This window comes from Desmodus rotundus, chromosome 2 (genome assembly GCF_022682495.2).
Source record: "Desmodus rotundus isolate HL8 chromosome 2, HLdesRot8A.1, whole genome shotgun sequence".
Lineage (NCBI taxonomy): Eukaryota > Metazoa > Chordata > Mammalia > Chiroptera > Phyllostomidae > Desmodus > Desmodus rotundus.
Window position 1 is genome coordinate 169,832,287 of NC_071388.1, and position 14,109 is coordinate 169,846,395.

Genomic DNA, 14,109 nt, shown 5'->3' on the forward strand with positions numbered 1-14,109 from the left:
AAAGGTAAGAAAATGAAAAAGATAATTGTTTCGTTATTTGTTAAGGATATAATTATGGTTTCATCTTAGTTTCCAAGCTATTTACCTGATTTCACAAATTATGGTTGTCTTAGAAAATAAAACATGGTATAAAATTGTTTATGATTATAGATGTTAGAATTAGCCAAAATATTTGAGTGATTGCTTGATGAGTATGGCTTTTGAAATTTGCAAGGTGTGACAGTTAGGGTCCCTGCTGTGACTATTTATAACGATAGGTAGGGCAAGTTACCGACACATAGTGGATCAGTAAGTTACAGTACAAACATCTGGGAGATCCATATGGGGACCAGGACCATCAATTCCCCACAGACTATACATCCAACTTCCCACGTCCCCTTGAGTAAGATGTACATTGACTAAGTTTTTTATGTGCCTTGTTATATATTTCTGGGCATCACCAACAAGCTCCTTCCTATGCATGTCAGAAAATATCAGACATCTCTGTCCAGTGGCCAATAGCTACTTCAAATTCAATACAAAATTAAATCCATCATCTTCCTGATCCTTCTGTTTTCACCCAGGAACAAAACCTGAGTTATCTTTGACTCTTCCTCTTGTACTTTGCATCCCAAAGTTTCCACTTTCTGTATAATTTACCTTCTTAATTTAGCTTGCCCTCTCCTCTTTCTCATCCCCACACCTTCTGCCTTGTTTCCTCCATCCTTTAATACTTTAGTATCCTTCCTCCAATCTCTTCCTCCTTTTTTGAATTCACCATATGTTTGTTGTGAAACATTCTTCCTAAAAAACAGCTTTGGTTATTTAAATAGTCCATGGTTTTCCATTGCAGACTGAATGAAATGCAGTTCTTTCTGGCCAAAGTCTTTGGTTAGATATATGGATTAAGCTGGTCTTAAAATTCACTAAGTTAGGATCAAGGTTTGAGAATTTGAGACTTCTCCTTGGAACCCATGGTGAAGCACCAGTAATTTGTAGGCCATGAACATCGGAAAGGTCATGTTGTCCTGTTAGATACTTCCCGAACTCAAATAAATCCCTCATTGAGGTAATCCAGTGATTGTGGTGGCTCAGCAGGAAGAACGCTCGATCAATTCTACTCATATCCTGCTTTGTTCCAGCAATACTACCTTCTCATATTTAAAGGTATCTCTTCTTTTTCTAGGAGCTCTGTACATTTCACCTCAAGATTCAGTTATTTCAGGTGAAACTTCACCTGCAAGAAATTTTCCCAGATCTTCACAGTCTTATTTAGCTCCTCCAAAAGTTGAGGTATGTAGTATTTCTTTTGCCCCAAATGCAAACAAAATTAATCTGGTACCATCTTAATATCATCATTGATATAAAAAAATAATTCATAAAGTGACCATACAGATGAGCTTTATTCCCTGAAATTAATACCCCATAATTACATTTTAATAGCCCTAGGATGGTCTTCCTAGGGTGCAACATGGCATTCCATAGATGTACCTGTAACATTAAAAGGAAGTATAAAATTGGGTTTCTTTGATTAGTTTTGCCTAGTACTGATAGGTTGTTTAGAGACAGTCTGTTTAGAAACAGACTGTCCCTCCCCATTCCCTTTTGACCAGTGATCAGTTACCTGCTGTTGAAAAGTTACCAGCAAAGAGTCAGGATGCAGCTTGGGATTATAGATGTGAAAATCACATCTTCCATTTCACCAGTAGCAGTGTTCACTGGTTAAACTGTGCTGAAGAGGGAACATGGTTTTAAAGAGACTTCAATAAACTGAAAATTGATTAAATTTTTTCAAATGAATTCTACTTGATTCAGATAAAAAATGGCATCATTTTCCATGTTCTCTGATGCAGGGGTCCCCAACCCCTGGGCCATGGACTGGTACCAGTCCGTGGCCTGTTAGGAACTGGGCCACACAGCAGAAGGTGAGAGGTGGGCGAGTGAGCAAAACTTCACTTGCATTATTGCCTGAGCTCCACTTCCTGTCTTCACCCCCACTGTGTCTGTGGAAAAATTTTCTTCCACAAAACTGGCTCCTGGTGCCAAAAAGTTTGGGGACTGCTGCTCTACTGTATAATATGAATTCTGTCAGGAAAAAGTCCAGCCATTGTTAATATAATGAGAACAGTTTGCATGGCATTGATATAACTTGGCAGCCAAGGAGAATGGACTGGAATGCGCATGCATGAACGATGATACTTCACTGTACCAGTCAGTGGGGGCGGTAGATGCCATTGAGTGAGCATGTGTACTGTGTGGCTGTAGCATTCAAAATGACTGAAGGACCAGAGCAATGAATCTGCATCAGATTTTGTGTTAAGCTTGAGCATTCCTCTGTGGACACTATTTGGATGATTCAGAAGGCCACAGCTATGGGTATCTAACTGGGGATTGGCAGCTTTACCACAACAATGTGCCTGCTCATGCATCATGTCTCATGCAGAGATTTTTGGCAAAACATCAAATCACTCAGGCAACTGTGCCCCACTACAGCACAGATTTTGTGCCCTGAGTCTTCAGATTTTTCCCAAAATTAAAATCACCTCTGAAAGGGAAGAGATTTCAGACCATTGAATAGATTCAGCAAAATACAGTGGGGCAGCTGATGGCGATTGGGAGAACCGTGTGAGGTCCCCACATGTCTACTTTAAAAGCAACCGAGGTGTCATTGTCCCATATACAGTGTTTCTTGTTTCCTGTATCTTCTTCAATAAATGTCTCCATTTTCCATAATATATGGATGGATCCATTCTAGACTGGCCTCGTATATGGTGGACTACATTATGCATCACTTTTACAATGTAGTATGATTATTCTCATTTATATTATGATATGCTTCTCTGTAGCCGAGTTTTATTATAAATAACATTTTAAAGTTCAATGTTCTATGTCAATATCTACTTTACGTGTGTTAAGAGTCATAAAAATATTTCTTAGCGACTTGGACAAAGTTTTCATATTGCCCAACAAATTTCTAAGACTATGTCTTTTACTAAAAATAAACAAAACAACTCCTTCAAAAACAGTGTCTAGATTTATAATTGACCTTTTTGGGTAATAAGTGTGTTATTAAATTTGCCATTCTCATAATCTCAAATGAGTATCAAAATGTCGACAAATATCTAATTTATGAGAAATTACATTTTATTCATGTAATTATTCATCCTGTTTCCAACATGTTGTATACAGGCTACCGCTGTGAGAAAATGTACTTCTGGTGGCCTATGTTTATCCTTCAGAACTGGTAAAAAGAAAAGTCTATTGCTCTGGTTTTACCTCCCTGAGCAGACTGAATTCTTGGAGAAGTCTACAGAGCTACATCCCTACATATTCAGAGAACCTGTTCTGTCTTCCAGCTCTTTTAAACTTTTCTATATTGTTAGCTTTGTTAAAAAAAACAAACCTGTTCTTTTGTCCCACTAAGTTGATTGACTTCCTTACTAATCAATGCACTCCAGAGACAGTTAATTTTCGAATACCAGTGAACACTATTGTGCAGAAAAAGTTGACATAGCAGGCTTGAGACCTCTGCTTTTAAAAAGGCCAGCTTGCAAGGTTGGCCTTTGGCTAGTGTTTGGGAATTTGGCTTTTCTAACATTCCCTGACATAGAACTTTTCCAAACTGAGTAGGTGGGACACTGTACCTAGACCCTGCAAAGAATGTAATTTTTGCTGAACATCTGATTGCCGTTTGGGAGGCTGGAATTTTGGCATGCACCAAGGCAGGGGTGTCTTCACGACCAGCCTTCAGTAAAAACCTTGAGTGCTAAGGTTCTACTGTATTTCCCTGGGCATGAAAACTACATATTTCTACATTTTTTTTATTGCTGGAGAAAAGAAAATGATCAAGCATGTCCTCCCACAAGAAGGAGAGACCATAAGGAAGGCAATGCATGGATTTTTCCAGACTCAGCCTCCTTATTTTCCCCTCAGTGATCTTATAGTGTATCCTTTACTTTGTAACAAATCTTAGATGTAAACACAAATATACTCTAAGTTCCATCGATCTTAATAAATCACCAAATGTGTGAGTAGTCTTGCAGACCACCTATAACTATGGCATTTTAAATTCTGTAAATTATAGATTTACTATAAGCAGAAAAAATATGTGTACTTCTTAAAAATTGACCTGTAAGGGAGATTCTCAAAATCTGAAGTTTGTGTATTTAAATATGTGTGTGTTGATGTTCAAATTCTAGAAAAAATCATTTGAGGATGTTTGTTTGTTTTATTGTTTGTATTACACAGAAGGACGTAAATACTGATTGGAGTAAAAAGCAAAACAAGAGAGCAAGCGTCCTCTGTGAGTCAGGTAAGCCACTGAGTAAAGTACGTGATCTTTTAAATCAGTGGCTCCATTGAGCCCCTCACTCATGCTGGTCATGGTGCTGAATATTGAAAGAAGAAAAACCATTGTTCTTATCCAAGGCTGTTAAGGTGAAGTGAGGAGATAGGCCTGCCAATAACCACAACCCAATATGATACGTACAATAAAGGCAAAAGGTGTATACAAATCAGACCAAGTAGAGAGAAGACAGGTCTACCTAGGGTAGTCAGGGCAGCTTTTGCAAAATAAACATAGCTGAGGCTCTGGACAGGTAGCTCAGTTGGTTGGAGTGACACCCTGATATGCAAGGTTGCAGGATTTATGCTCAGTCTGGGCACTTACGAGAATCTACCAATGAGTTCATGGGTGGGTAAAACAACAAGTCAATGTTTCTCTCTCCCTTCTCTCTCTAAAATCAATGAATAAATTTTTTTAAAAGAATAGACATAATTGAGACAAACTATCTTCCCCATTCAGAAATAAATTGTTTCTCATAGTAAAATTTTAATATTTTAAATCAAATATCTTTTATTCTATTACTTATGTTAATTTTTTAAATTATTATGTTAAGTAATAGTCATTTGATCATATGTACTATTCTTTTGCTATGTACCTGGATTCAGTATGCCAATGTTTTGTTCTACACTTTTGTTTCTGCAGTCATGGTAGTGATTGTTCCATAATTTCCGTTTCTCCTAATGTTTTTTTCCCCACATAAAAGTTGTGCTATCCTCATATGTATCAATCCTTTCTTTTCTACTGGAAGAGATACGGAGAATATTGGATTAATTTTTTCCTTAAAAATTTTGTAGAATTCACTGGTGAAGCTATCTGGGCTAGGAGTTTTCTTTGTTAGGTAGTTTTTAATTACAACTTAAAAAAATTAAATATATGATTATTTAGTTGCTACTCATAGTAAGTTATCTTTTTCTAGGAATTACTTTACCTAAGTTTTCAAATGTATCAGAATAAAGTCATTCATAATATAACATTTTATGAATATATTTATTATACTAATATTTTACTGTTTTAGTTAGAATTAAAAGCTTTCAGGAAATACAAATTTTTATGTTCAGTAAATAATCTAAAAGCACACAAATCTATGTAACCTCAGGTATGAACATTGAATATAAAATAATCTGTCCTGCCAAAGACCCATGTTTTTCCTTTTCAAATCAAAACATCCTTCCTCCTTCTCTAATAACTATTCTCTTGATTTCTACCACGATATTAGCATTGCCTGCTTTTGAAATTTATATAAATGGAATCAAGGCATATATATAAAAATACATTTCTGGTTGTTTCTCTCAATATTATATTTCTGAGAATCATCACTTTCTTTGTGTGGAGTTGTGATTTATTTTCATTGTTGTGTAGTTTATGAACTACACAATTTATTCTACTGTTCATAACTATCTGAATTTTTCCAGATATGAGCTGATAAAAGGAATTCATTGTTTGTGTGTATGTGTGAGAGAGAGAGAGAAAGAGAAATCTATTGGATACATATCTAAGAATAAAACCACTGGGCCATTCCGTATATATGTGTATGTTCAATTGTAGTAGATGATGCTCAAAATTTTTCTGAAGGGCTTACACCCCTTCAGAAATCACAGGGGAGTTCTTGTGACTTGATATGCTCAACTCTTGATACTTCATTATTTAATGTTAGCCATTCTGGCGGGTTGGTATCTCATTGAGGTTTGAATTAACATTTTCCTTATTAGTAATGAAGTTTCATATCTTTATGGGCCATCTGGAGATCCTGTTGTTGAAGGTTTTATTTAAATCTCTTACCCAGTTTTCTATCATGTTGCACCTCTGTTGCTTCCTGATTTGTAAGCTGGTTTTGTTGCGTTCCAGATCATGAATCCTTTGTTGAGTATAGTGATGTTTTATATTCTCACACTATATGCCTTTCCTTTTCTTTTTTCTTATGGATTTTGAAGAAGGGGTTATTATTCAAGTTATATTTTATTTTTGATTAGTTATTTCTCTCTCCTATGCAAGAAATCTTTTCCTAGGCAATGTTCATAATCTTTTTTACTTAGAAAATTTTTGTGAGAAAACTTAAGTTCTAGTTTATTAGCAAATTCCAATTATGCAATATAGCACTATCAACTACAGACACTTTGTGGTACATCAGATCCTCAGACTTCACTCATCTTATAACTAAGCGCTGGCCCTTTACCAGCCTTTCCTTATTTCTTTCATGCCCCAGCCCCTGGCAACCATCATTCTACCCCCTGTGTCTAGAGGTACAACTCTTTTGTTAAAAAAAAATTGATTCTATATAAAAATATGTGTCTTTTGTTTATTTCAGTTAGTATAATATCCTACAGGTTCTCCATGTTGTCACAAATATTAGCTTTCCTTCTTTTTCAGGCCAACTAACATCGCTGTGTGTGTGTTTGTGTATGTGTATGTGTACACACACTCATATATATATCACATTTTCATGCATTATTCACCAGCAGATACTTCGATTGTTTCCATACCTTGATTGTGGTGAATGCTGCTGCCGTGAACATGGGAGTGCACATAGCTCTTCAAGATAGTGATTTCATGTCTTTTGATATACCTGCAAATGGAGTTGATAGGTCATATGATAGTTCTATCTTTAATGTCTCGGGGAACCTTCCTACTCTTCTCCACAGTGGCTGGACCAATTTGTGTGCCCACCAACAGTGCACAAGGGTGTTCTTTTCTCCACAGCCTTGCCCATGTTTGCTACGTCTTGGCTTTTTTGATAATGACCATTCTGACAGGTGTGAGGCTTTGATTTGCCTTTCTCTGATGATTAGTGACATTGAACATCTTCTTATATTTCTATAAGACATCCCCTGATGTCTTAAGCCTTCTGACCCACTGTTCAGTTTGCAGACATGGCCAGTGTCTGTAAGACAGGCATCAGCTTCAGTACTTGCTAACCACCACAGATTTGTGTTTCCCCCAATTTTTACTCAAGGGTTTATCTTGCCTCCTTGAAGGCTTTTCTGTTCTTACGGGGATGGTTGTAATGTTTCATACAGAATTATAGGCATAAATTATCTTATAATATTTACTCCGGCATATTACTAAAAACTGAGAGGAGTGTTTTGCTTTTTTATTTTGCTTTTAAAATAGTATTGCCTTCATATTTAACCTACCTCCTTGAAAGCTTATCTGTTTTTAAGAAGATGGTTATAATGTTTCATACAGAATTATAGGCATAAATTATGTTATATTTATTCCAGTATATTACTAAAAACTGAGAGGAGTATTTTGCTTTTTGCTTTTAAAATAGTATTGCCTTCATATTTAACTTCTTAGGTGTGTGTACCCTTACTTCAGTTGCTTCTTCTCCAAAACTGAACACACGCAAAAACAAATTTACACCAACCAACTCAAAAGATTTCATAGGATTTAAGACTTTTTACACAAATTATGGGTACCTATCAGTTACTCATTTATTGGAAGAAACAAGTGTTGCCATTTAAACTTGACTTTGAACTGGCCATAATTATTAATACTACTTTCTGTAAACAGGACAGTCTGTTTGTCTAAAACTTTTATTCATTTAAGCATGTGCATAGTTGAAACACAGCAGTCTGGTGTGCCCGTAGAGATGTTCTGCACGGAGGCTTCCTATGTCATCTTCATCCAGAGCATTTACTGCAGTCCAGTAATGGGATCTTGCTAGACTGCCTACCAAGCAAGTTAGAAAATATTTGAGTGGGAAGAGAGTAATGTCAGGCAAATCAATGAGTAAGTGTTGAGGAAACATATTAATTAAATTACGTATTCAACAAATAAACATCATTAAATACTTAATATGTGTTAAGCTCTGAAGATATAATGGCAAATTTATGTCATAGCCAGGAAGACAGAAGAGTAAACAGTTAATTACAATGTAGCATTATGAGTTTTATAATAAAAATATACGGGATGCATTAGGAAACATAGAGAAGGATGTTTACTTAGGCAAGTTCTGTGGAAGGCTTTCTAGAAGACTTAAAAAACTGCGAAGTTAAGAGAAGGCATAATGTGTTCTAGACAAAGGAAATAGCAAAGGTAAGAGCCCAGAGGCATGGAAAACATGGTATATTTAGGAAATTTTAAGTTATTGTGTGTGTTTGCACCATGGAATACATCTGAAAGACTACTCAGAGAAGACACTGGATGGGGGGTAAGAACACCAGAGTTTGTGCTGTATTTTATGCCTTGTTAAAAAGGTGGATGCCATGGCAGACAGTTTCTACCGATTTTTAAACAAGGTGGTGACAACAGAGAATAAGTACATAATAGAGGATATAATTATAATTTTATACGTTTTATAACTTTATGCTGGGGAAGGACACAAACTAACTATAATTTTCTTCTTCTGATAATAGGACCTCAGGCTTCTGCCATAGCCCAGGGTACTTTCCCTTTTCATGTTTCATCAAATGCGTAAGTAGATAAGGAAATTCATGTGTAATTATCAATTAATGTTTTAATAATTACATGACTTCTATTCAACAGTGAAATATGTGGGATCTTTCTCACAGTTCTATTTGGGTTTTGTGATAATTCTATCTTTCGATAACTCTCAGCACTGAGCTTAAGTTATAAAAAAGACACAGTGGATGTTCTTCCTCCTCTATTTTCTTACCCTCATTGTGGTTCTACACCTTCCCACACTCAGAGCCTTCACGCCACTCTCAAGTAAGTCCTACCATGACTCTCCTCTTCACGTGGCTTTTTAAGATCTGGACTTGTCCTTTTGCCTTTCTCCTCTTTCAAACGTATACCATTCCTTAAGCTTTTACAGATTATCAGCTTCCTAAGGATGGTGAGTGGCTTTACTATAAATATTAATGACTTAAAGAGTTATTTCTTTTTAAATTTATTATATTTGCTGTAAAATCCAATATAATAATCTCTAATGATAGAAATTACAAGTCTTTGAGAAGGAAGTTTTAAGAATCTAAGGGATATTTAGTCTTCAAACCTTTGTGATCGCCTGTTCTGTCGGTGTTTTTATATGGTTTTCTCAACTTTAAATGAGAGAGACTTTATTTTAGACCCAATACTATCACCTTTAAAAAAATCTACATGCCACATAAGGTCCAGAGTATATGCTTTACAGATCCCAAATTTCTACAAAAATGGTTGGATAAAATTAAGTGGTACAGGGTGGTAAAAAGTGACTTATTTAGACCAAAATTCCTTGAAGGAAAGATCTTCACTTTAGGACTGGTGGATGTCAATTTGATTGACTTACTGAGGGTTCATGGGATCCACAGCACTGACACAGGTGCAGAAGGAAGAAAAGTGACTAGCCCAGGTTAAAGAAATAGAACAAGGTAAAATAATGATGAGCACATATACAAAATAACCATTCTTTATTTACTGAATAAATTTTTGTTTAGTGAAAATATATCTGCCTCTTTATTTTAAAAAACCAGAAGAGGTTTATAATAATGTTTTATAAATGTTGTTATAAATGTTGTTATAAATAATGTTTTATAAATGTTTTATAAACAGTATAATGTTTTATAATGTTTTATAAATAATGTTTTATAAATAATGTCTCTTTATTTTCCCCCACCCAAGAGTACAGAACTACAGAGTTACTTGAATATTTCATAGCAAATACTTTGCAAACTCTTCTATTAAAATTTCAGGGCAGCTAAAATGAGTAAGTCTATGCATGACCTGGAGCTTCTTCATCACTCCCTGCCAAATTGACAGGAGTAAAATACTTTCAGCTGCACTCAGCCCGCCTACGTCAGGTCCGAGTACAAACAAAACAACAGCTACCACTGCTTCCTAGTCTCACTCTGTCCCTCCTGCGCATGCCGCAGTCTTCTGACTTGACTTCGGATTCCATGACTGTACTGTGGAATCACCACTTTTGTTCTACCATCCACCTCCCTCTTCTCTATTGCTTAGTTCCAATCTTTCTAATGGTAACATATATTTAGAAAGCTTTATAAAATATACATGGAAATTTAGAACTCAGATAATGAAGACAAAGCAAATAACAAACAGTGGGATAACCAGAGTTACAAAAATTAAGCATTGCATGTAGATAATAAGTTCATATCATTGAGGGAAGATATAAGAAGTGACAGAGTAAAGAAAGCAATAAATCTGCTGCTCTGCCAGCTAAGGTCAGAAATTCACAGTTTGTTTATCAGGTGACATTAATAAATTGTCATTTATTGACATGGTTTTGAAAGAGAATATAATAGTCAAGTTAACACACATGATGGATGATAACTCTGGCAGTGATACATAACAAAAATTGGAGGCAAAAAATTTAGGAACCAGTTCTAAAGTTCTGTTAGTGATCTGCACAGAGATTTCCTTTTGTATAAGAGAATAGGCCCAAATCCAAAACACTTAAAATGGGAATTTATTTATCAAACATTAATGAGAACCTACTAAGTTCACAATATAATGCTAGATGTTAGGCAGATAGAAGAGTGAGCAAATATCTCCCTGTGGTGGTGAGGTGGCATTTTTCAAGGACACCATGGAGCTATAGAAAGGGGTCAGAAGGAGGACAAGTTAAAATACCACAAAGCTCACTCTTCTTACCTGGTGGAGCCATTTTTCTTAAAAAATGTATCCTGCATTTCTGAACACCATTAAGTAGTTTTCAGATTTCTGAAAACTATGAAAACATTCACCATAAAATTATGAAAAAAAATTACAACTCTGGCCATTATGGCATTTTGTTAGGGCAATGTCCTGTAAACCAAAAGGTCATAGATTCAATTCCCAGTCATGACATACCTACGTGGTGGGTTTGGTCCCAGTCAGGGCACATGCAAGAGGCTTCCGATTGTTATTTCTGTCTCACATCAATGTTTCTTTCCCTCTCTTTCTCCCCCCTTCCCTTCTCTCTAAAATCAATTAGAATGTCTTTGGGTGGGGATACAATTTTTTTTCCACTTAGCCCAATACTTTTATGGAGGAATAAATTTTCAGAGCTCTTTACTCTTCATTTTTATCTGGTTATTACCATTGGTCTTCACTGAAGTTTTCTCAGTTATCTGGTTAACTTTATTCCTAGGTCTCTGTTCTTTGCTTAGATCTATATGCATGCTTTTGAGGCAGGAAGCTTGTTGAGCACAAGTATCAGTCAATATATTGGACTCCTTGAGTTACCTTTGGTGCCGACAGTATAATGTGAAGAGAACAGAAAAATAAATAAGGGAGAGTTAGGTTGCAGAACATCTAAAAGAAGAAAACTATGGTTAGGTTAACCTAAGAAACCAGATTCTGAAAAAACGAAAGAGGCCAAAAGATAGTCACTATGTCCCTGACGTCAGATCTCATGCCCCGGGTTCCATATTGCACAAAGACGCTCGTCTAAGTGTCCCGATTCCTGAGCTGAAACTAGCAAGGTGGTTTTTCTGCCATGATTTAGCATAGAATTCTCATTCTTAATGCTTCTCATAACTGAATTATAGGCTTTGGGAAAATCAAATTTTGTAATGTAAAGTACAGGCCTAGAAAAAAAGGAGTGTCCATTTTCTGTTAAGAAGGTAGGAAGAAGATAAGCAGAGGGCCAATGTGGAAATATAGGAAAATAAATCTTATATATCTCAAATATGTGGAAGTAAAGCAGAACTACTAGTCTTAGACCTTATTAACTATTTGTTTTCTTATTCTATAGTTTTATTTCTTGAGTTGTTCTTTTATTTGTAATAATTCAGAAAACTCTGTTTTTGATATCTGTGGGTGGTGATAATTCTAATTAGAATATGTGATACAATTGTTACCCATGGAAAGGGGTTACATATCAGTTGGTATTGAATAGGGCTAGAAACCTGTGGTTTTAACCACAGTTATTGAATAATCACTCACATATTCCCTTCCTACTATTCGATGAGAATGTGGATGGGGTCATGGAAGCTGAGGTAGTAAAGGATTATCAGAAAACTCTGGGCAGATGCTTTGCCACCTCATGTCTTTTAGAAGACAGGAAGGACTAGCCCACCTTCTCCCTCCAATTCCATGTCCTTCCTCAGAGACCCATAAAGCAGGTATATATAAGGTGGTTCTGAAGTAGACTTTTCAGATAGATATATATTTTATGCGGTATATATATTTTATTACTTCTCTGAGTAAAAAAGCATGTGGGTCAGTACTGAAGAATGAGGAGAAATTAGTGGATCTGGGGGGATAGGACAAAAAGTTTATGCTACCTTTTGAATTTTCTGTAGAAAGACTCACAGATATAAAGAGGAGAAACTGATTCAATGATTAGAAATTTGTGACAAAGTTTCATAAATTTTTGACCCCAAGTAATAACTGATCACCTTTCTTTACAGACAACAGAACATCCTACAAAATTGTTTGCAAAACAAAGTATGTATTATAAAACCCATTGATAAAACAGCTACTAATGATACTTTCTAATGTATCATAATAGAAAAAAAATGTGAATCAAATAATGAGTTATCATCTATAGCTATTAGTCTCTCTCTTTGCCCTTTTTTAATGTTTACTTTTGGTTAATTCTTAGATTTTGTAGTGGGGCAAAGTTCTTATCAAGAGATAATGTTGGCCTTGCAGGAAGGGGTCTCATGGGAACAGAAGGGGCAAGGGGCATTAATGGACTCAGTTATTGTAAGAACAGCCTCAGATCCCACAAAACCATTCTGTCATGAGAAGCCATTGAGTGGCATGGCTTTGCAAATTTGGCTGGTGAGCTGGGATGTCTGGGTCTGTCAGCCATTGTCATAAGAAGGGAGCTGGTCACCCAAGAAATTCACATAAAAAGGTTCCTAGTCACCTATGAACTGAGACTTGAAACAGACAGATAGGGAGGGTATATTTTTTTTTAAGTCACAAATTTGGATCTGGTCAGAGCAGCCAGCAAAGAGAAAGGGGTGAGAGGGCAGCACATATTCTTACATACTTTTTCACATGGCACCTTCTCAATTCATTGAATGCGCAGTAAATACAAAAGCTTTGATTCAAGGGCATATTTCTCAGTGTACTATTATGATGGAATGCAATTGAAAGCTAGATTCTATTTACCATATTTCACTACATAGAAAACTTTAGGAATATCTCTTTTTTATATAGCAAGGTTGGAAACACTTCCTCTCACTTAGCCTAAGAAAAACAATGTAGGTCTGTTGTTTATTACCTCTGATTATAAGAAAAATAATATATATTGAATGTCTTAGTTTATACATGTTATAGTAGATTAGAGCAATTACTTTCCCTTTTAAAATTTAAATTTTCTTATTAATGTATTTGTTTTAGGATGTGATTATGTGAGACAAGTATTATACAACATATGCTATCACCCAAAGTATGTTGTACATTTGTACAGTAAGTGAAAAAATACCGTTAGGAGATTAGGTAATTAGAACAGATAGAAATGGCTCTCCTTGGACTACCGCCAACACTCTCAAATGCATCAGGAGAGAGTATGCTATATGGATGATAACTTTTCTTTGAATGTTGGCCTGAAACATGGAAAATCCCATGCTAATTTAAAGCAGTATTTGGACGTGAACTACAGTTTACCTTAGTGCCTACGTACTAGCCTTGCACGCTTTCCTGCCAATCACTGTTTACAGCCTTTATGTATTAAGAGTAGTAACAATTTAAAAACAGTCCACTAATTAATTACAGGCAATAGGATTTTTGGAAGCCCAAAGTAGATTTTCAGTAAGCAGAGGGATATAGAATTGTACAGATGCATTCGGTTTCTACTCTTGGTCCAGTTTAATTTGTGACAATACCAATGACATCTAAAGAAACAGTCTTCCAATGATGGCCCTTGTGTTTTATTCTCAGCTCAAAATGAG

The 14,109-nt window shown here is 35.8% G+C and overlaps 1 protein-coding gene across 1 annotated transcript in view; it reads left to right on the plus strand.

The window, feature by feature from the left end:
* Window positions 1-14,109, plus strand: part of FSIP2 (fibrous sheath interacting protein 2) — a 69,400-nt gene that overhangs the window by 22,500 nt on the left and 32,791 nt on the right. Inside the window, exons 10-13 of the mRNA XM_053919412.1 lie at window positions 1,166-1,272; window positions 4,228-4,291; window positions 8,680-8,737; window positions 12,616-12,652. Of these exons, the coding sequence (XP_053775387.1) occupies window positions 1,166-1,272; window positions 4,228-4,291; window positions 8,680-8,737; window positions 12,616-12,652 (266 nt within the window). The remainder of the gene's footprint in view (window positions 1-1,165; window positions 1,273-4,227; window positions 4,292-8,679; window positions 8,738-12,615; window positions 12,653-14,109) is intronic.